The sequence below is a fragment of the Haemorhous mexicanus genome, chromosome 10 (assembly GCF_027477595.1).
Source record: "Haemorhous mexicanus isolate bHaeMex1 chromosome 10, bHaeMex1.pri, whole genome shotgun sequence".
Classification (NCBI taxonomy): domain Eukaryota; kingdom Metazoa; phylum Chordata; class Aves; order Passeriformes; family Fringillidae; genus Haemorhous; species Haemorhous mexicanus.
Window position 1 is genome coordinate 5,664,868 of NC_082350.1, and position 21,199 is coordinate 5,686,066.

General features: G+C 52.6%; 3 protein-coding genes across 7 annotated transcripts; 2 read left to right on the forward strand and 1 right to left on the reverse strand.

Moving 5' to 3' along the window:
• The first annotated feature begins 519 nt into the window (after positions 1-519).
• NRROS (negative regulator of reactive oxygen species) lies at positions 520-11,921 on the forward strand. 2 transcript variants are annotated; one of them, XM_059855084.1, is made up of 4 exons: positions 520-687; positions 2,862-2,972; positions 3,410-3,533; positions 3,767-11,921. In XM_059855084.1, exons 3-4 carry the CDS (start codon positions 3,426-3,428, stop codon positions 5,720-5,722), a joined length of 2,064 nt encoding a protein of 687 aa, XP_059711067.1. In that variant the 5' UTR covers positions 520-687; positions 2,862-2,972; positions 3,410-3,425; the 3' UTR covers positions 5,723-11,921. The 2 variants fall into 2 exon arrangements, with proteins under 2 accessions (XP_059711067.1, XP_059711066.1); XM_059855083.1 differs by lacking the exon at positions 520-687 and adding an exon at positions 1,943-2,175.
• CEP19 (centrosomal protein 19) lies at positions 9,902-13,237 on the reverse strand. The gene is made up of 3 exons (XM_059855088.1): positions 13,079-13,237; positions 11,103-11,264; positions 9,902-10,431 (listed from the first exon to the last, which is right to left on the reverse strand). The coding sequence occupies exons 1-3, from the start codon at positions 13,209-13,211 to the stop codon at positions 10,070-10,072; spliced, it is 657 nt and encodes a 218-aa protein (XP_059711071.1). The 5' UTR covers positions 13,212-13,237; the 3' UTR covers positions 9,902-10,069.
• A 136-nt stretch (positions 13,238-13,373) lies between these two features.
• On the forward strand, positions 13,374-20,921 carry PIGX (phosphatidylinositol glycan anchor biosynthesis class X). Of its 4 annotated transcripts, none has more exons than XM_059855080.1 (6): positions 13,374-13,454; positions 14,075-14,138; positions 14,558-14,690; positions 15,479-15,692; positions 17,434-17,549; positions 19,400-20,921. In XM_059855080.1, exons 1-6 carry the CDS (start codon positions 13,388-13,390, stop codon positions 19,532-19,534), a joined length of 729 nt encoding a protein of 242 aa, XP_059711063.1. In that variant the 5' UTR covers positions 13,374-13,387; the 3' UTR covers positions 19,535-20,921. The 4 variants fall into 4 exon arrangements, with proteins under 4 accessions (XP_059711063.1, XP_059711065.1, XP_059711062.1 ...); XM_059855082.1 differs by having other exon boundaries at positions 17,449-17,549; positions 19,400-20,908; XM_059855079.1 differs by lacking the exon at positions 19,400-20,921 and adding an exon at positions 18,594-19,166.
• The last annotated feature ends 278 nt before the right edge of the window (positions 20,922-21,199 follow it).

Sequence of the window (21,199 nt, forward strand, 5' to 3'; positions counted from 1 at the left end):
AGACTGTCCATAACTCTTTGTTTTTATTGTCTCATATTGTCCTAATCCCAATTGTTCAAATTATTATTACTCCAATTATATGACTATTCCTATAACCATTTTATTACCATGAAACTTTTAAAATGTTAAAAACAAGCGATCGGCGTTTTTCACACCCCCTCTCGAAGCGCACATCAAATCCTTACTGAGGGGGCTGGGTGGGGGTGTGAGGGGAGGAAAAGGAGGGGACCCAGCAGCACCTTCAGGACCTTTTCAGAGCCATCCGGCTGCAGGATGTGGGGAAAGTGTGAAGAGCAGCAGCAGCTCTGCTGCCGATGCCCCAGCACAGAGCCGTGGGGTCAGCCCTGAAGTGGGGCTGCTTTCCAGGAACAGCAGGGTGGGGAAAACCTGGATGGGTCCTGCAGGGGCTCTGCCAGCCCATGCTGCTGCTGGGGATGGGGGTTACACTGCCCTGGCTTTGGGGATGGGCTGGGAGCAAAGCAGGGCATGAAGGAGGTTGTTTTCTCTCCCAGTTCCTGCTGGGCTGCAGGAGGAAGCTGGTTTGACCTCCAGGGCATCACCTTGCCAGTGGCACCACAGAAAGGAATCCATCAGAAGCCTCCCAAATCCATCAAAATCCACCAGAAGGTCTCCCAGAGGATGCCCAAGAGCTCCAGCTCTGCCAGCTCCCGTGTCTCCAGGCACCAGGTGAGGGGTTTGAGTGTGGGCTCCTGGCAGGCTTTGGGATGAGGAGTTTGTGGTCATCAGCTGCTCTCAGCCTTTTGTGTGCCCTTGAGCAATGCCATGGGAATTTTGCCCTTCTGTGAGCTTCTGCCAACTCCTGTTCGCTTCTCTCTTCTCCTTCTTGATTTTTATGCATCAAACTTCCTTGAAAATGGAGGAAATGAAACCACAGGGCTTTTTTGTGAGTGACAAGGGAGAGGTCAGCCTCCTCCTAGAGAAGAAATGAAATTTAGAGGGAAGGCAAGAAAATCATCTCCCTGGTCATTTTTGCTGGTTTCAGGAGTTTGGGGGCCACGTGGTCTGGCAGTTCATTTCCCAACTCTGCAAATATCCCATGGGCACCATGGAACACATGGCATGTGGGGCATGGACCTGCTGATCCCAGACAGGTCCTGCTGCAGGGCTGCATGGATCCTTTCTCCATGGTTTTGAACCCTTTCCCAGCTAGGTAGATCTGGGCAAAGCTTTCCTCCTCAGAGGCTGGGTTTGCTGGGGAGATATGGGGTGGGGAGGTGGAGAGCAGGGGTAGATGGGGTTGAGGAGGAAGGGGACCTCCCTGTGCATATTGCCTTGGAAATGTGGATGTTTGTTTCCTGGCAGCTGCAGGAAAAGCCATTTCTGCTGACTTTCACACAGGGATTAGCACTCAGGAGGTCCCTGCAGCAGGGTGGCTCTGACTTGGGTTTGCTGAAATCTCCAGCAGCCCCAGGACACACAAAGATCTGGGAGCAGGAGGACAGGAGCATCCTGAATCTCAGGCAATGTGAGGGATAGGCACTGGCTTTCCAAATTTACTGGGGACTCAACAGCTGGGACATGTCCAGCCTTGGCTTGGGATGCAACAGGAAATAACAGCACCTTCTTCCCCCATGGGACACACATCCCTTGGCTCCTGTCGACCCCCTGAGCTGGGGGCTGGAGGTGAGAGGGGTCTGGAGGGACACAAGGGGAATAGGTGCCATGCAGGGGTGGAATTTCTCCATCCTGCAGCAGTGATGGCATGGCTGTGCAGGGCAGAACCACCCTCGGTCACCATCTCTGTGGGCTGAAACCCTGAGAGGAGATTCTGCTGCTGGAGCTGCCTAGAGGAGTCACCATGCAAGGCTTGTCCCTAGAGCTGGCTGGTCCCCAGGAGCTGTGTGACACCCTCTCTGCCTGCCGGGCCCCGTGGTTCCTCCCTGAGTGCAAGACCCGTGCTGGGAGTGCTGTGCTCAGTGAGCAGAGCAGCAGGGCCCGCTCGCTGCCTCCATGTGACTGCAGCTTCCGTTGGCTCCTTCCGCAAAGGCTAAATCGGTGCTCAGCCAGAGGGCGGGTGGCACACGGCCCCGGGGGTGGCACACGGACCCCGAGGGTGGCATATGGACCCCTGCCCCTGTCCCCAGGACCCCCTGAGCACAGCTGAGGGGCCGCAGGATGGAGCGTTGCAAAGCCCTCGCGGTGCTGCTCCACGCGGTGAGTAACTGCCCCCCATACCTGCGCTGGGGGAAACACCCAGCACGGGGGTTCCCTGTGCCAGTCTGGGGACCTGTGTGTCACCAACAGCCGTGCTCGAAGGGCTGTGGCTGTGTGGGCTCATGCTGGGGCTGGTGTGAAGCGTGGGGAGCACCCCGGCAGCTCCCAGAGCTCTTGGATGTGGGCTCTGGTGTAGGGCTGCGGGCAAGGGTTTCCTGCTGGGGCTGCTGCCTCTTCTCCTGGCTGGCCAGGTGCCATCCCACCAGCTCCAGGGAGCACTGGGAGGATGGAGGTGTTTCTGGTGTTGGGAGAAGCTGAGGAAGGTTGAGGTGGGTGCAGGAAAGTGGGAGCTCCTGCAGAGAATCAAACTGTGTTCTTTGGGTGCAGCAAGGACCACGGTCCAGGAGAGCAGCATCCCTCTCCTGCCACTGTGCCTGGGTATGAGTTGCTGCTGGACTCCAAGGACTTGGAAGGGTGAAAGGTGCTACGTGTCAGTTGCAGCCTGGGGAAAGGGGACTACCTCTCCATCTCCCCCAGAGTAATAAATCCCGCCTTGCTAGGGCACCAGCTCGATACTTTGGCTGTCCCAAGGAAGGACACAGCCTGGGACATGCCCTGCTCCCTCTGTGCTGTGAGGCTCTGGCTACCTGGGCTGCCCAAAATAACCCTGTTTCTCCTTCATGCAGTGGCAGCTGTGAAAGTGCCTTGTGTCAAACACTGGCTGAGCCCTCACTGCTCATTTGCCTGAGTTTCAGCTTTTCCCCAGATGCAAATGCCGTCAGCTCCGCTCCCACCAGGTCAGTGATGGGGCAGCTCCTGCTGGAGAGCCTCTGCTTCCCTGGGAGGGTCTGCAGCAGGGATGGGCACTGGGGGGACGTGGGGTGTTGGGTTGGTGTCCCTTGGGGGAGTGTTTGGTGCCAAGAGGGGGCACATGAGCCCTGCTGGGGGGATGCCCTGCTGGAAGGATGCAGCTCAGTGGCCTCCACGAGCAGCTGTGCAGCAGTGACGGTGCCTTCCCCCTGTGCGCTGCCACCCCCATCCCTGCCCGTCCCCTGCCCCCCAGGCCCAAACTGGGGGAGCCCCACCAGGGTTTCTGCTGGGGTGGGTGGGCTCGGTGCCAAGGCCCTGTGCCCCTTATTCCATGGGCAGCTCACGGTGGCCCAGATCACCTGGGCCTTTTGGGGTGAACAGTTTGCAGCTCCTGACCTCCTCCCCTCTGCCTCCCTCTCCACAGGAGTGCCGCCACTGAGATGGAGGCCCCGCTCCCTGGTCTCTCCCTGCTTCTTCTCCTCCTGGCAGTGGGATGGGGAAGCAGGATGGATGCAGCCTGGGTATCATCTCCTGGGGGCTGTGAGCTTGTAAGTCCTCTCTTGTGAACCCTCACCCCTCCGAGTGCTTGGTCCTGCCTGGCAAAGCCCAGGCAGCTCAGCATCTCCAGAACTTCTCCATCCCAGCTACTGGCTTGGAGTGGACTGGTGTGCCAAGGCTACAACCAAAGAGCTGCTCCTCCCCCCTCACTGTGCTCCCCAGACTTCTCCTTCTTCATCTCCTTTATATTCTCCTCTGGTTATATATTCTCCCCTTCCTTCAGGTGCAGAGCATCATGGACTGCACAGGCAGATGGCTGAGTTCCATCCCAGGAAACCTTCGAGGCGATACCGAGGAGCTGTTTCTTGATGACAACACTATCCAGGTCCTGGGCAATGCCTCCCTGCTCCTGTATCCCCAGCTCTGGCATCTCAGCTTGACCAGGAACCGGCTGGAGCTCATTGAGCCCGGTGCCTTCCTCAGCAGCCAAGGCCTGGAGGTGCTCTCCTTGACAGACAACCTGCTCTTCACCAACTACTCGCTGACAGCCGCTGCTCTTTCTGCTCTGCCGGCCTTGAGGATGCTGGATCTGGCTGGAAACCAGCTCAGGGAGGACATGGTATCAGTTTTAGTCTCAAACCTCTCTTCCTTGGAGTCTCTGTCTGTGGCCAGGAACATCATCATGAGATTGGACTCATCCATCTTCACAAACCTGACAGAGCTGCTGGAGCTGAACCTGGAGAAGAACTACATCTTTGAGATTGACAATGCTTTCGAAGGGCTGCAGAGGCTGCAGAGGCTCAACTTAGCTTATAACTACCTCCCGTGTCTGGTGGGGTTTGACCTGACCCAGCTCAGGGTGCTCAATCTCAGCAACAATGTCATTGAGTGGTTTCTGACCATGGAAATTGATGACCTCTTTGAGCTGGAGGTGCTGGACCTGTCCCACAACCGCCTCCTGTTCTTCCCTGTGCTGCCCCAGCAGAGCAAGCTGCACTCCTTGCTGCTGCAGGACAACAGGATGAGTTTCTACCAGCGCCTCCCCAACGGCACCTCCCTGGCCAACGTCACCATGCAGTTCCTGATCATTGATGGCAACTCCACCAACATCACCACGGTCAGGCTCTGGGACGAGCTCTGCCACAGCAACCTCTCCTCCCTGCGCCTCCTGGACATGAGCCAGAATGAGGTCTGGGGCCTGCCAGATGATTTCCTAGCGCAGACACCCTCCCTGACCCACCTGAAGCTCAACCAGAACTGCCTGGAGGCATTTCACCTCTCGGAGGAGGACTCCTTGGCCATGCTGACAGAGCTGGACCTCAGCCAGAACCAGCTGGTGGAGCTGGGGGTGAAGGTGGGCACTGGGGACATCCTGCCCAGCCTGCAGCTCTTCAACCTCAGCACCAACAGGCTTCAGGCTCTTCCTCCCGGGATTTTCACCCACACCAGGAAGATCACTACCCTGGACCTCAGCTACAACCGGGTTGACCTCTGTCCCCAGCCAGGTGAGCCCAAGAGTCTCTCCTGCGTGGACATCAGGGGTGTGGAGACCTTGGCCCACCTCTCCTTGGCTGGCTGTGGTCTGCAGGGGATGGGCGGCCGCCCCTTCCAGGGGACATCGCTGACGCACCTGGACCTCTCTGACAACCGCCAGCTGCTGTCCGGGGACCTGGGCTGGCTGCAGGACCTTGTCCTGACACTGCAGGTGCTGTCTCTGAGGAACACCAGCCTCTCCTCCACCACGGACTTCTCTGCCCTGGGCAGCCTCGTGCGCTTGGACCTTTCTGGGAATTGCTTGGCCGCGTTCCCCGGCTCGCTGGGCGCGCTGAGGCTGCGCAGCCTGGACCTGCGGGACAACTGCCTGCCGGCGCTGCCGCGGGACCTGCCGCAGGCACCGCTGGGCAGGAGCCTGCGGGAGCTCTACCTCAGCCAGAACCCCTACAACTGCTGCACGCTGGGCTGGTGGGACGCCCTGCAGCAGGCCGAGGGGCTGCGTGTCCCCGACGGGCCGGAGGTGACCTGCAGGCACGGCTCCCGCGCGCTGAGCCCCGGCGCGCTGCCCCAGCCCGTCCTGCAGAGCTGCCAATGGCAGAGGGCCGACCTGGCGCTCCTCTACCTGGTGCTGGCTCTGCCCACCTGCCTGACGCTCCTGGTGGCCTTCGTGGTTGTCTTCCTCATGCTCAAGGAGAAACTGCTGAAAATGGTGAAAAATCGGTGTGGGGTGTCCAGCCCTTACTAATGGCTGAGGAAGAGGAAGGGCTCGGGAAGAGTCTGTAATAGGGGGTGGTCAGGAGTGTAGGTGATAACCCCTCCGAGGTGGTCAAGATGGAAAGCTGATGGATGCAGGACAGGAGGTGCTGGGAGAGCCGCCATTCCTGCCCTAATGGTAGCTAAAGGGTGAGGGCTCTGTCTGGTGATGGAGCGCTGGGAATCCTCAAGGAACGTGTCTGCTGCTGAGAGCTGAGTGGACATGACAGCAAACATTCCTCGGCTAAAAGGACAGGTTGCCCAGAAAATCTATGGATGCCCCCAATCGTGGAAGTGTTCAAGGCCAGATTGGAGTGGGATTGGAGCAATCTGATCTGGAGGAAGGTGTAGGAAAGTGTTGTAACCAGATGGGTTTTTAAGGTCTCTTGCAACCCAGACCACTCTGGTATTCTGTGACAGTTTTCTCCAGCACTGCTTTGCCCCCCACCTTTCAGCAGTTCCTTTTATTTATTCCCACCTGTAGCCAACTCAAAAAGTCTTCTAGATCTGCAACCAGCCTCCACAAAGTGCCCCATGCTGGAGCAAACATCACCTGGGCGCTGTGGAGAAGGGTCTCTGTAGCCACAGCTTTCCACACCGCTCTTGCCAGCATTGCCAAACTCACAGGCAGCCCTGATCATGCACCATGTGTGTGTGCTGATAAAGACAGGCGTTGTCAGCAGGGTTGAAAGACATTATGGGGTGTTGTTTCTTCACTAAAGTCACAGTCTGGGTTAGAAAAGTCCATTAGAAACAGCCCAAGTTGCAACAACAGGAAATATTGATTGAAAAGCAGGAGAGTAAATTACATCTCTCAGTGATATTTTATCATGGATTTATATTTCTCCAGTGACTGCTGGATTAAACATACAAAGGAAACAAGAGAAATCCTTCCTCCTTGTTGTGCAAGCCCTGCTCCCATGGGCAGTGCCCGGGGGTTTCCTCCACCCAGCTCTGCTCACAGCAGCTCTGCCTCTCCCAGAGCAGCAAGCACTACCTGGGGAAGTGCTGCTCTGTTCCTCGGGGGTCACTGAGGGGAAAGGAGAAGTGGTGGTGGCTTGTGCTAACTCAAAAGCCCTTCTCAGAACTGGAGTGGCTTTATTCCTGTGGCACTGTTGGGATTTTTCTAGTGAAACGTGTTTAATGGGAACAGGGCACAGGGAAGTGTGCAGCAGTGCTGGAGTGGGAATTCAGGGGGCTTGTCCTGCCTGGGTGTGGGCAGGCTCAGTTGGTGATGTGGGGTGTGCCAGGGATCAAGCCAGGTGGAGCTGTCCTGTGAGGTGATGGAGGGAGATGCCCAAGGCTGGCCTGAACCCAGGAGGATGCTGGGGATGGTGCAGGCAGGGGAGCCAAGGCTGGCAGCAGGGCAGACCCTTCCCAGGCACGGCTGTGGGATGGGGCTCATGGGGGAGCCTGGTGTGGCTGGTGGCTGTGCAAGGCTGCAAAATGGATGGGTCAGACCCTGCGAGACCAGCCAGCAGCTCCACTGGGGCTGAGAGCAGTACAGGCTCTGGAAACCCATCTGTCAGATCTGGCTGGGAAATGACCGCTTTCTGCCCCAATTTTAGACTGAAATAGCCAAAACCAAAGCAGGCCCCAACTGGGGAATCCCTCAGCCTATTTCAACCCTTCTTTTGCCCATAAGCTGCACCCTGGGGGACAGCAGTGACCTATAAATACATCCCTGCACCATCTCCCAGCTGCATTCTGGCATCTCCCCACTGGCAGGGTGAGTGGGTGCCCCTGTGAGCTCCCCTCTCCCTGGGGCTGGGCTGGGAGGGATGTGTGTCCTTCCCCACCTCCACAGCTGGAGAGGGATGTGTGTCCTTCCCCACCTCCACAGCTGGAGAGGGATGTGTGTCCTTGCCCACCTCCACAGCTGGAGAGGGATGTGTGTCCTTCCCCACCTCCACAGCTGGAGAGGGATGTGTGTCCTTCCCCACTTCCACAGGTGGAGAGGGATGTGTGTCCTTCCCCACCTCCACAGCTGGAGAGGGATGTGTGTCCTTCCCCACCTCTGCAGCTGGAGAGGGATGTGTGTCCTTCCCCACCTCCGCAGCTGGAGAGGGATGTGTGTCCTTCCCCACCTCCACAGCCAATGCTGCTGCTCCATCATGCGTGGGGTGCAGGGTGCAGCTGTGGGAGGACACACAGGGAGGAACCCAGGCACCTGGCACTGCCCAGGGCATGGATAAAAACAGGGATTCTTAATTGTGTGGAGCTGATGGAGATATTCAACATTCCCTCACCATGGTGCCTGGAAAGCCGTGGCTCACCTGGAGCTGTGATGTGAAGGGGGTGCTAGGGCAGCAAGAGGAGATTCCACTTTCTGAGGTGTCCTTACAAAGCTGCTCTCAGCATCTTTGCAAGGCCATGGTGATTGATCAGGGAAGGTCCTTGGTGCCTGGAGAACCCAGGGGTCCCACCCAGCTTCAGAAATGACCAAAAGGCCAGCCCAGAGAGCAACAGGGCAGTCACCTTCTTGTTGGGAAAACCATGGAATGAATGCTCTTTATTTGGAGCACAGCTCTAGAAAAGAGCGTAGCTGGAAGAAGCCTGCATGGACTGCTGAGGCTAAGTTATGCCTGCCCAAGCTGCTTTCCTGTCAGGATGAAATGGATGGATCTGCAGGCAAGGGGAGAGTGGTGGATTCCCTGTGCCTCAGCAAGGCTTTGGACACAGAGTCCCACAGTGTTCTCCATCAAAGTGCAGAGGCCAAGGTCTGCATGGGTGGGCAGCCAGGCAGGTCAGGACCAGTGGGAGTGAAGTGCAGAGGGCTGTGGCCAGTGGGATGTGCTCTACCAGGAGGCTGCTGAGGGGGCTGTTTTGGGATCTGTCCCACTTCATGTCTTTATGCATGATCTAAACTGGCTGTGAAGTACCTTCCTGCCACATTCCCAGAGGATCCCAAACTGGGAAGACCAGTATGGCTCCCTGTTGAAGGTCTGGGCTGGAGGAATGGGGAGCAGGAACCTCACAATCCAGGCACTCCTCTGGCCTCATGTAGCCCTCACTGGAGAGGAGGCCATGCCTGGGGCAGGGCACACACCATGTCCTGCTCAGGATGAAGCTGGGGGCAGGCTGGAAGTGGAGGAGAGGTTCCCAGGGGCCCTCCCCCTCCCAAGTGGGAGATCTTCCTGTGTTGTTATGTTGCAATTGTTGAGGCAAGGCCTGTGCCAGACCCCTGCACGCCCTTTCCTGTCCTGGAAGAGCTGAGTCAGCCTTTACATTTTGTTTAATTTTGGCAAGTGAGGCCTCAGTTTTCATTTCTCTCCTGAGTGAAGACCCCTTTGACCAAGCATGAGCTCCCTTGTCCTCTCTAGTAAAGCACTCTGGATTAACTGACACTTGCTCCATGATTTTCACAGCAGTGACTCATTTTGGGGTGTAGGAGGAGAGCTCTTCCAGCTGCTCCTCCAGCCACTCCTCTTAGTTATGTCAGGCAGCAGTTTGTTGAGGCCCTTCAATTTGGGATGAAGGCCAATCTCACCCTCAGCCCTCACAGCTGCCTGGGTTCAGAAAGCCAAACCCCAGGAAGCATTTGGCATTGTAAAATTTCCAAAAGAATCCTAATCTTAGTCCTCCAGTTCTCACACGAGAGCAGGACTGACCTAGTAGAGCCCAGCCAAGGCAGATAGCTGGATTAAAACCTTCAGTGGGATGAGTTTGTCTTACTCTAGAACCACCCCCAGCCTTTGACCTTCTACCACTCTGGCTCTTCTGATACTTTAAGCACATTCTCCCAGATCTGAGCACTGATGAGGAAGCATCACCCAGGAGTGTAAGGATCCAACCATCCCATTGAAGCAGTTTGAAATCACTGTGTTTTCAAAAGTACTTTCAAGACTAATTCATTTCCAAGATACTCCTTCTCTTACATGTAAGGACTTATTTTTGTGTAAGCTAAAACTGAAGATTTAAGCATTGCTAGGGAAATGTGAGAGCAATATTCTCAATGCAGAGTTGATTTACCCAGAATGACTGATACATATTTAACTTCCCAGCAGGCAATAATAATCACCCTATTTGTACAGTACAGCTTTAGCAGTGTCCTCAGGACATGAATATTTAATGCCTCATTTTCAGCCAAAGCTGACTGAAATGTAAAAAATTGAAAGATTAAATAATTTAAAATTCTTTTATGTAGGAAAAGACTAAAACAAGCCAACAATTTCAGCTATGCAGTTTCCATTTAATCAAGTCTGGCTTCTTAAATAAAGCTCACTTAAGCCTGGGATTGCTGTGGCACCTCAGGTTCTCCTGAGCCAGTGTATGGTGACATTGTTCTCTCTGCTGGGACACTGAGATTTGTCTCTGAACCGTCCATCTTTGTCTGGAATCACATTTCTTCATCTGACTCAGTGTCCCAAGCACAGGACTCCAGCTGCTCATCCTCTGGGAAATCCACCTCAACGTTGTACACGAAGTCAGGGTCATCCTTCCTCTTCCTGTTCTGTTCAAAGAGCTCATCCATGATGCTCTTCCTTTTGGCCAGTTCCCAGTCATCCAGTTGGTTCATATCCTCCTCTGGGTCAATGGTGTGTTCATGATGATACCTTTCCAAGCTCTCAGACAGGCTCTGTCCTTCCAAATGATCTCTCAGCAAGCTGTAGAGCTTCTGGAGCTGGCGCAGCGAGACCCCTTCCAGGTAGGCCTTGTGCCGAGGGTTGTTCTTCAGCTCCTCGGCAGCCCTGCTGCAGTCTGGGGAGAGCCAACACAGGCACCTGCAGCTCCAACAAACCTCTTCCCACTGACACATCCCCTCCCAAACCCTCCCCAGGGGTGTCTCCAAACCCCCCAGAGAGCCATTGAGATGTGGGCTCCTTGGAGAGGCAACATTACCCCTGTTACCCCATTTCTCTTCTCAAAGATTTCTGAGATTCACATTCTCTGAACTTCAGAAAAAGAGAAAACACAATTCTTACCACTTGCTGTGCCTGCGTTGTGCCAAACTAGAATGCAATATGGAAATTGTTTACTCAAAGTGAAGATATTTTGTTCCCTTGGCCTATCAGGCCAAGAGTGTGTGTGTGTGTAGGGACTGTCATGGGACAGTCACAAGAAAATCAGAGATGAGTGCAGTGTAAGCAGTTGTAAGAGTGAGTGCATGGCAGATTCAGTTTAGATACAATGCACATAGTATAATAGAATATTAATTGGCCTTCTGATGACAGACTCAGATGCATCATTCTCTCTCCCTCACCAACGATGGAGTTGCCTTTGATTTACAATAACCCCAGCACACCCCTCCCTGCACACTGCTGGGAGGGCACTCAGTGTTACCAACAATGCTGCTACCAAAGGGCTCCTCTGCATGCAGCTGGATGAAAAGAGTGAATGCATTCCTGCAGACAGGAAGGAATGTCCCTCACCTGAGAACCTGGAGAAATTCCTGACGGGCATGATGCGCTGGCGAGTCTTGTCCTGGATGTTGTCTCTGTAGATGAGGATGATGGCGGGGGGCTGGAAGCAGATCCCACATTTCTGTGCACTGAAAGTCATCCTGGCTCCATAAGAGTCCCCTGCATCTCTCTCTGGGAAACAGGGGAAAAAGGAAAACAGGTGGCAGAGTCTCTCAGTTGTGGTATCTTCTGGGGTCCCCCGTGGCAGGAAGGAAATGATGAATCTGACTCCATGTTCTTAGAAGGCTAATTTATTGTTTTATGGTATTATATTATATTAAGGAATGCTATGCTAAAACTATACTAAAGAATAAAGAAAGGATACAGACAGAAGGTTTAACAAGATACTAATGAAAAACTCATGACTGCTTCCAGAGTCCCAACACAGCTTGGTCATTAAGTAAAAACAATTCACGTGTTGGATAAACAATTCCAGACCACATTCCAAGGCAGCAAAACACAGGAGAAGCAAATGAGATACTGTTGTTTTCCTTTTTCTCTGAGCCTTCTCAGCTTCCTAGGAGAGAAATCCTGGTGAAGGGATTTTTCCAGAAAATAGGACAGTGACACTCAGTGGTGCTCTTTTTGTCAGGAGTTCAGTGAAATCACAGAACCCAGAGTGGTCTGGGTCAGAACGGGCCTTAAAGCCCATTCTAATTCAATTATGAAATTAAATTAGAGGGGACTTAAAAATCCAAATGTGTTGCAGATCCCGTTCCCAGCTCAGTGGACAGCACTGAGTACAGGTGTTACTTTTATTATGAATAAAATAAATTGGTTAAAACCCAATATTTTTATTAGCTTAAATGTTTTTATTTGTTTAAATGTTTTTATTGGTTTAAAACCAATTAAAGAAATGGTTTTAAATGAGTGAAAATATGTCAAACATGAAGGTGATTTCCAGACTGCAGTAAGGCAAAGTAATGTATTTTACCCCAAAAAAATCGATGTATTTCTCCACAACTAGAAAAATCGCATTACTGTTGAAAAGCTGCTTTGAGGCAGAATTGGAAACACTTCTTCCTTTGTAAAAAAATCACATAGGGAAGAATTCAAACATGCAGTAATGTCCTTAATAGTGAAAATTTCCAGTGCCAGGTTGGTGGGGATTTGGAGGAACGTGGAGTAGTGGAAGGCGTCCCTGCCCATGGCAGAGGGTGGAACAAGAGAGGCTTTAAGGTCCCTCCAACCCAAACCATTCCGGGATTCCACGAAGATGAGAAGCACGAACGGGAGCAGCTCTTCGGATCTGCGGCAAAGAGCGTTTGGATCTCCCGGTAACCCGGGCTCAGCCCTTCCCTGCCGGCGTCACCGGCGGCTCCGGGAGCGCTCCGGCAGCACAGCCGGGTGTGGGTCAGGGCCCGGGGCCGGTCAGAGCCGCTGTTCGGCCGCACGAGCGGCCGGGGAGCGCGGCCGAGGCCCGAACGCTGAGCTCGAGGGGCAGCGGGGCAGGGCCGGGTTGGTCCCTCCCAGCCCGGCCCATGCTGGGAGAGGCAGGAGGGACCACAGTGGTCACCTGGTGCCACCTCCCTGCTCCAGCAGGGCCATCCCAGAGCCCATGGCACACATTGTGTCCAGACAGCTCTGGGATATCCCCAGGGAGGGAGACTCCACACCCTCTCTGGGAGCTGTTCAGGGCTCCATCACTGCCCAGGAAAGATCTTCCTCATGTCCAGGTGGAGTTCCCCGGGCTCAATCCCTGCCCGTGGCTCTGGTGCCATTGCTGAGCCTGGAGCAGAGCCTGGCCCTGCTCTGCCCCTCGCTGCAGCCAGGGACAGCCAGGGCTGAGGGCCCCTCTCAGCTGGTGCTCCTCTCCAGGCTGAGCAGCCCCAGCTCCCTCAGCCTTTCCTGGGCACCCAGATGCTCCAGGCCCTTCCTCCACAGCCTCCGTTGGCCCTGCTCCAGGAACTCCCAGTCTCCCTTACACTCTCGCCCTATCCCCTCACCTCGGGGGGCGCGGAAAGCCACTTCTTCCTCCTCTTCTTCCTCCTCTTCTTCCTCCTCCAGCTTCCGCTCCTGCTTCTCCGGCCGCTCCCGCTCCTCCCCCGGGGCGGTCCTGTCTCTCCGAGCGGTTGCCATGGCTCCGGTGCCGCCGCCGAGCCCCGGCGGTAAAGGCCCCCTCCGCCCAAGGCCCCCTTCGGGCTGCCCTCTCTAACGCCTGCCAGACGCGGCGCCGCCGAGCAATGGGTGAGCGGGCAGCCCGCGCGGTCAGGCGACGCGGGGCATGCCGCGCGGGCCGTGAGGAGCGGGCCGCTATGGCGGGCAGGCGGCGGGGGCCAGTGCGGGTCGGGGCCGGGCTGGGCGTGCTGCTCTGCGCCCTCCGTGAGTGCCCGCGGGGAACCGCGCCGGGAAAGGAGAGCGGGGTGGGCAGGGTCCCGCCACTCTGCTCTGGAGCCAGGCTGGGAGTGCTGGGGGTGTTCCGCCTGGAGAAGGGAAGGATCTAGGGGAGAACTCAGAGTCCCTGCCAGTGCATTTAGGGGGGCTCCAGGAGAGCTGGAGAGGGACTTGGGACAAAGCATGGAGTGATAGGAGGAATGGCTTCCCACTGCCAGAGGGCAGAGATGGATGTGATATTGGGACGGAATTCTTCCATGTGAGGGTGTTGAGACTCTGACACAAGTTGCCCAGAGCAGCTGTGGCTGGAAATGTTCAAGGACAGACCTGGAGCACCCTGGTCTTGGGGATGCGTCCCTGCCCAAAGCTGAGGGTTGGTACAAGATGGGCTTGAAGGTCTCTTCCAACCCAAACCATCCTGTAACTCTGGATTTGGGATCTATGGCTCGGCCAGTGAACCAAGAAACCTCTTTGCTCTTTGATTCCAGTCAAGTACTGCTTCCCTTCTTCTGGGAGGGGGTTTGCAGATGAGGCGTTCGTGAATTATAAAACTTTTCCAGCCCCTGTGGTCACTGTGCTGTTAAACTGTTGGCTCTGTGTCACCTTAGATGTGCAGGCAGCCTGTCGGGACACCACTGTCACACAGGAGCTCCTGAAGGAGGGGTTTCACAGGTGAGTCCTCACCCTGCCCTCCATCAGCATAACGTGCCACAGGATCTTCTGTTGGAAGAAGCTCCTTTTCTTTTCATGTGGAATTGTATCATCTCCCTGGGCCATGATCCCTGGGCACATGTCAGGAATGTATTAACAGCACCAAGGGATTAACCAGCTGTAGTGGAGGGAAAATAGGAGGCCCCTTTCTAAAGCTTTTGTGGAGGCCATTAGTGGTTCTGAGACATTAACAAAGAAGTGAAACTTCATTTTGGCTGTGGATGTGGGGTTGAGGTTAAAAAGGCTGGGCAGGGAAGTGTGATCAGAATGAGTTGCACTTGGTGTGAGAGCTCATCTCATATGAGAAATGTCTCTCAGGAGTCTTGTGCCCCACTTTTGAAGTGTGAGTGTAAATGTTTTGCTCCTGTTGCTGTTTGAAGGGACCTGCTGGTGAAGGTAGAGCTGGGGGAGAATGCAGAAGGATGTACTGTGGCAGCTCAGGTGCATCTGCCACCAGGAATCTACGTGGATCCCGACGAGCTGGCAACGCTGCAGCAGCACAACCTGACAAAGGTAATGGCCCCAGCACCAGGAGATGTGGCAGTGAGTCAGGGAAGGACTCAGGGACTTGGAATGTCTGCTCATTGTCTGGCTCATTGAACCAAGGTGATTATATTGTTTGGCAGCTCGTTCCAGGAATAATCTTCCTGGTGTCTCCTTGTAGCTCAGCTCTCTTGGCATCCCCTGGTGCTTCTGGTGATGTACCAGGGAGCTGCTGCTCCTCTCTTAGCCCCAGGTGAGCAGCTGTGGTAAAAGGGCCTCAGGTTCAGAAGCTGGAAGGGAAACCCCCAAAGAGGGGGTGAGCTCTAAGTCACGTGCTGTGTGTTTGGAGTGAGCAGCTTCCCAGCTTTGTTTTCATCCCAGCTTTGTTTTCATCCCAGCTTTCTGTGCTGCTGTCCAGTCTTTGCTTCACATTACAGAGATGTGCAAAGGCTGTGGCTTTTATCTGCTTAGGTGCTTAATTGGCTGTGGCTTTTATCTGCTTAGGTGCTTAATTAACCTTTGCACCCTAAAACAGGGGTGCACAGGCTGTGGGCAGCTCCTGCCCTTGGCATGCCTGAGGTGCAGGTGACACCATGGTTGGTCTGACACCTCACAGGTCTGGCTGTAGGCACAGTGACACTGTGAACTTCTCCCACACTCCTTGAAGACAGTCTTAGAAAGGTATTTTGGAACAGCTTAAGGCTGGAATTCCCAACTTGATCATCCTGACCACAAAATCACTCTCAGTGTCAGAACGAGGGGGGGAAGCACTTTCTGATTTCCATCACAACCACTCCTGTGTCTCTCCCTGCTTGCAGGCAGTGTTATCTCCTGATGTCATTGACGTGGAGGCTCCTGAGTACTTGGCCAAGGCGCTTGTGCTGCTGCTGTTCCTGGAGCCGGAGGCGCGCTGCTCCCGCTGCTTCCGCGGCGCCGTGCCCGTGCACGCCCGCTACCACCGCCCAGCCCGGGGCACACACCAGGCCTTGGTGGCTCTGGAGAGCCCAGAGGTGCTGCTCTGCTGCTGCCACGGTGAGACCCTCATTGATGCTCTTGGGCAGTCCCAAATCTGGTTGTGTCTCGGGGTCTCTAGCTGGTCACAGTGACCCTGAGATGCGTTAGAAAGTCTCTTTTCCCAGCCTGGCGCTCGAAGAAGGAGTCAGGGCTCTTAATTTCTTGGTCTCAAGGTTGTTTATTGTTCCTTATCTATAAAATTCTTTCTCCTGTCCGGCTGAGGTCTGCTCAGCAAGACAGTCAGAGGCATTCTCCCTCGCCCCCGGGGTGGTGTTATGTCTTTATACTAAAATCTACATGTACAATATTTACAATTACTTCCCAATACCTGTCTACTATGTTAGACAGTGAGCTTCTACTCTAAACCAATCTAAAAGTGCCAACATCACCCAGAAGATGGAGGCCAAGAAGAAGAAGAAGGAGAAAGGCTGGACATGCCCAGATTCCTCCATCTTGCCCCCTGAACCCCCATTCTAAAAACCCAAAAAATCTATTTTTCACCCTGTGATAAATTCACTATCATTCTACTTAAACTGTCGTGGCTTGCAGATCTTCATATAAGGTTGGTAATTCATGGGTCATATTTGAAACCACAGGCATTCTGGGCTCTGTGCCAGGGTCTCTGAGCCCCCTGGCAGGGGTCTTGGCACTCCAGGACAGCCAGAGGGATGTCCTGAATTCCAGCAGTTGTTTCCGAGATGGGGCTCTTGGTAGTTGAGTGAATGTAAGCAGAAGGCGTGGCCCTGATAAAGACCATCTGATGCTAAAATCTAGAAACTTTTTTCCTTCAGGAAGATGATAAAGATTATCTTGCTAGATACTTTTAAGTCAGCATCATTCCACTTGGCAGAACTTGATCAGGTGATCCCATTTCCCAGATTTATAACCACATTTTTCCATAACCGAGCCAGGGGAATTTGGAAGGTGAGGAGGAGGTAGAGGCAGCTGCACTGGATCCTTGAGGAGAAAGTTGGACTAGAAAAGGCTGCTGTGGTCCTCTGGATAATGAGGGAATGGAGAAACCCCTATGGTCAACTTCCTAGCATCCTCTTCCCTTCAGCCTTCCCTCTGCACCCCACTGAGCCCCTTCACACCTTTCACTTGCTCTGTGCTTACTGTGAAGATGCACTTGCACTGCTGAGAGAGTTTTGAAGTTCTGTGAATTTTTGGATCCTTCCTTTTGGTTCCTTTGGTTCCTTCCTGCTGCTTTTTGGCTGGATAGCCTTAATGGTATGGAAAAAAATTCCATGCAGTGCCTCACTGTAAACCTGCCTTTTAGGCATTATATGACTAAGGGGTGTTAAATCTTCCTGGCACGTTTACTAGTTATGAGCAGGAAAACATTTCTTATTAATGATTAATGGGGAAGGATTTAAAGTATTGGAATGGAGATCTTTTGTGTCCTGACAGGAGGCCAAGAAGAGAAATGGCTTTACTTATTTTGGGGGAAATCCTAACTACATGGCTAAAGTTGAGGGGTCTGCAGGCTAACCAGGAATTCTTTGCCCTGTTAAGGACAGAAGGGCCAAGATACCCCACAGGTGAGCTTCTTTCTTGGGTACCTGCTGTATCAGGAAGGGAAGAGCTGTAAAGTCCACAGCAAAGACTGCCCAGTGTCCCTTTGGCCATGCAGAGGTGTTTGTTTCACCACTTGGCTCCCAGGGAATAGATTCTGTTGAGCTGTTGTAGGGGAAAAATCCCATCTTTGGAAAAAGCTTGCAGGCTGATTGCTTATCCTGCCTGGCTCCTGGTGATGCAGGAATGCCTTCCCTAGGTCACCTGTCTGAAGAGTGCTGGGAACCTGCTGAAGTGGACACTCCCTGCTCATCTGACACCACCAGTCCCTGTCAGTGGCACACCACAAAACACAGACCTGTGAGTTCTCCCTCTGGTTCTTTTTAACAACTGCTGCCTTTTTGCTGTGATTAACACCTTTCTGGATTAATTTTTAGGATTAATTCCTAACAGGAATGAATCATTAAGAGATTAGCTGGGTGGTTTCCCCTTTGTCAGGCTCCCTTTTTCCTTTCTGACTGGCTTTTAGTGGGGGTCATCCTGCCCTTCTGCTGTGTTTGCAGGGATTGTGCTCTTCTGGCCCTTTAGCATGGCTGCTCTTCTGACCTTTTTTTTTCCCCTTACTAGTTCACTTGGAATCCTAGGATATCATTGGCACTGATCATATTAAGAAAAGTCTTTACAATGTTGGTGCTTCAGAGGAGTAGCAAGGTGGAAGATGATAATCTAGCTAAAGTAATGGTAGAACTGCAAAGATTTAAGAAGTAGCATCCTCAAAAAGGGCCACTTCTCTTTGCTTGGTTGTTACCTAGTTGGGTAACTGTTTAGGAAAAACTGAAGTTTCTTATTGTGTTCAAAACCAAGGAAAGTTGGATCTCTAGTGTGGCCAACAACTGTCTTTGATGTCCAAAAGTGTCACAGCAGTGTAGAGATTCAGAAATTAGACTAACTTATATAATAAAATAATCTGTTGTTGTTGTAACACATGTACCTTCCTATTTTTAAGATACCTGTAGACAACTGGTACAACTGTAGCTGTTGTCCATAAACATTTTGCAGTTTCCTGTATCAATGAAAAAACCAAATGGTTGTTGACTTTGGAGAAATCTGTGTCCTTAGTGGTCTGAGTTCACCTTGGGAGCTGCTCTCCCTGCAGCATTTCAGACCTACCCCCAGTGGCTGCAGTAGGAGCAGAGATCCAGGGATACAGACAGGAGCAGATCCATTTCCTGAGCTCTGCAGTGCAGCAGTGGCTGGGAATTAAAAGATGTCCCATCCTGGTTCTCATATTGAATCTCAGAAGAAGCTTTAGCCAAGGGCTAATTAAATCAGGGTCTGGTTCCTCATCCTCTCAAAAAGAAACAGCTGGTTGAAGGAGTATTATATATTTATTTTTCTTTGTAGGCATATGAGGAGTCGATGCTGAGGGTTCCTGTGGGGCTCAGGGAGCACAGTTCCCTGGTGTGTGCCCTGACCCTGCTCACCACAGGGCTCTGCTCTGGCCTGATCCTGGCTGCTGCCTGCAAGTATGGACACTTCTCACAGTGACCTGAGGAATGTGGGGTGTCTGCCCTCCCTCCAGCACAACTAACTGCACATTGCACTGGGCTCCTGGATAGATCCTGCTCTGCTGTTATTTATATCTTAGGGGGTGCAAGGGTCCCGTGATGGGTTATGGTTCCTTTGGCTCATAATGCTTACAAATGCCTTTCACAGCCCAGAAGACATTCTGGGTGTGTGGTCAATATCCAAAGCAGATGGAGAGTAGGAAAAAGCCTCAAAAAGCTGAAAGCACTGCTGTGGGCAATGAGGCAACAATCAGGAGTGGGTTTGGGGCTCCTATTCCCTCCTCCTGGCCCAGAGCCTGCTTCCAATACAATGCTGCCTCTCACAGAGGTGTTTGTATTTCTTGACTCAGGGGTTGATTATTAAGGGTATGAAAAACATCATTGAGTCATTAAAATTTTTGAATTTTAAGCTTTTTGTGCAGATGGGTTATGTATGAATTTGTGAAGAGACATTCTGTGCCTACCTGGAACACCTCAATAATCTCTCCCCCCATCCTAATGACTCTGAGGGATTGGCTGCTCTTGGCCTAATTAGAATCACAGTCATTAAGGTTGGAAAAGCCCTCTAAGATCGAGTCCAGCCATTCCCCCAGTGCTGCCAAAGCCACTCCTAACCCATGTCCCCAACTGCCACATCCACAGGTCTGTGAAACCCCTCCAGAGGACTCCACCACTGCCCTGGGCAGCTGTGCCAGAGCTGGACAACCCTTCCCAAGAGGAACCTTTCCCAACATCCAACCTGAACCTCCCCTGGCACAGCTTGAGGCTGTTTCCTAGGAGAAGAGCCTGACCCTCACCTGGCTCCATGTCCTGTCAGGAGTTGTGGAGAGAGTGAAGGTTCCCCTGAGCCTCCTTTATTCCAGGCTGAACAATTGGTCAGAATTGAAAGAGTTTAGAAAATCTGAAGAGATGTCACCCTATTTCATGAGTGGAAAGAAACCCTGGGAAGATGAAAGTGAAGGACAGGATAGTGACTAGAAGCAAATATTTAGAAGATGTGCATTCAGTCTCCAGGACAGTTGATAAATAGAAGGAAATGGAGAGGAAATGACCTAATGGAAAAGCCGAGAGGCTCTGGAGCAGCCGAGCTCGGGCGCTGTCTGCAGCTGTCAGTAGGTGGCACTGGGAGCCCACGGTAACCCCGTGTGGATAAAAGAGATTTTATTCCCCATTATCGAGTAAATTAGTCAAAGCAGGGAATCTAGGTGAGTGTGTGTGTGAGAGAGTGAATGAAAATTCCTTTCATCGATGTCCCTTGGGCATCCTTCTCCTGCTGGAATTGAGCAGAGTGAATTCCTTGGGAAACAATCCAAGAGAGATTTGGGCTGTCCAGCCCTGCCAGCACTGTATCACTTGTCTCCAAGTGGGATGTTTCATTCCCAGAGCTCAGTTTGTGCTCTGGAGGTGACTCTGTGTTGGAGCCTCACCCTTGGAATGGCAACATCCCAGATTGCCTGAGCTGAGGGTCAGGATTTCATTGCCTGTTTTTTGAAAATCACAGGTTGAATCCCTCAGGTAAATCAATCTCCCTGACAAAGCCTAGGAAAAGGGAATGGGAATGAAACAAAAAATATTGCAGGTGGAAAAATATGGAAGTAAAGTGTATATCAAGATTGCCATCAATCACCTTTTCAACTGAACCTAAATAATTGATTCTGATTCATGTAAATTATGAGAGGAATGGCAGAGCTTCACGAGGGGTGGTTTTTGTTGTGGCAAATATTTGCTGGTTTTAAATCCATGGCACTTGTATTATAAATATAGCAGACACATTTTTCCTTACAAGCTGTAAATTGATAACTATAGCAGTGTTAATTACAAAGGAATTTGCCAGTGAATCTCTCTCTCAGAGCAGAAACTGCTGTCACTAAGGCAGCAGAGAATTTAGCAGGTGTGCCATGCAGGAGGATTCAAGTGCCAGCTCCAGTGGGATCACAGAGATCAGAGGAGGAGCTGTGCAAAAATTCTGGCAGTTTTGGAGACAGGAATGAGGTGTTCAGGAGCTCTTGGCAAGAACCCACCATAAGGAGGGTTGGGCACAAACATCCCCATCCTTAATATGTGTAAGGACTGAATCAGAGCAGGGAAAGAAAAGGGGATGGGGCATTAAAGGCTGTATTGGGGGTTAAGGCTTTCTGAATCACAAAGAAATGGGTATAACAAAAAAAAAAACAAAAAAAAAAAAACAAAAACCCAAACCAAAATTAAAAAAAACTCCTAAAGAGCTGTGCCTGGGGAGGGAGAGAGAAGGGTGGGAGGGGAGTCAGGATTCTGGAAATGGAGCTGGAGCTGAGAGTGGCTGGGGGTAGGAGGCCAAGGCAGCACGGAGAGGTGAGGAGGGATGGGGAGGAAGGCCAGGGAAGGGTGGAGCCACAAACCTGCTGTGGCTTCTCCAGGGGTGTTGCAGAGGGGAATTAGCAGCGGCTGGGCTGAGTCAGAAAG

Bases quoted from the DNA above. Each gene is read 5' to 3' on its own strand.
- NRROS (XM_059855084.1), top strand. From the start codon at position 3,426: ATGGAGGCCCCGCTCCCTGGTCTCTCCCTGCTTCTTCTCCTCCTGGCA. The intron at 3,534-3,766 runs GTAAGTCCTCTC...CCCTTCCTTCAG, and splicing joins CTCCTGGGGGCTGTGAGCTT to GTGCAGAGCATCATGGACTG.
- CEP19 (XM_059855088.1), bottom strand. From the start codon at position 13,211: ATGGCAACCGCTCGGAGAGACAGGACCGCCCCGGGGGAGGAGCGGGAG. The intron at 11,265-13,078 runs GTGAGGGGATAG...CCTGTTTCCCAG, and splicing joins GGCTTTCCGCGCCCCCCGAG to AGAGAGATGCAGGGGACTCT. The intron at 10,432-11,102 runs GTGAGGGACATT...GGCTCTCCCCAG, and splicing joins GAATTTCTCCAGGTTCTCAG to ACTGCAGCAGGGCTGCCGAG.
- PIGX (XM_059855079.1), top strand. From the start codon at position 13,388: ATGGCGGGCAGGCGGCGGGGGCCAGTGCGGGTCGGGGCCGGGCTGGGC. The intron at 14,691-15,478 runs GTAATGGCCCCA...CCCTGCTTGCAG, and splicing joins AGCAGCACAACCTGACAAAG to GCAGTGTTATCTCCTGATGT. The intron at 17,550-18,593 runs GTGAGTTCTCCC...TTTTCTTTGTAG, and splicing joins ACACCACAAAACACAGACCT to GCATATGAGGAGTCGATGCT.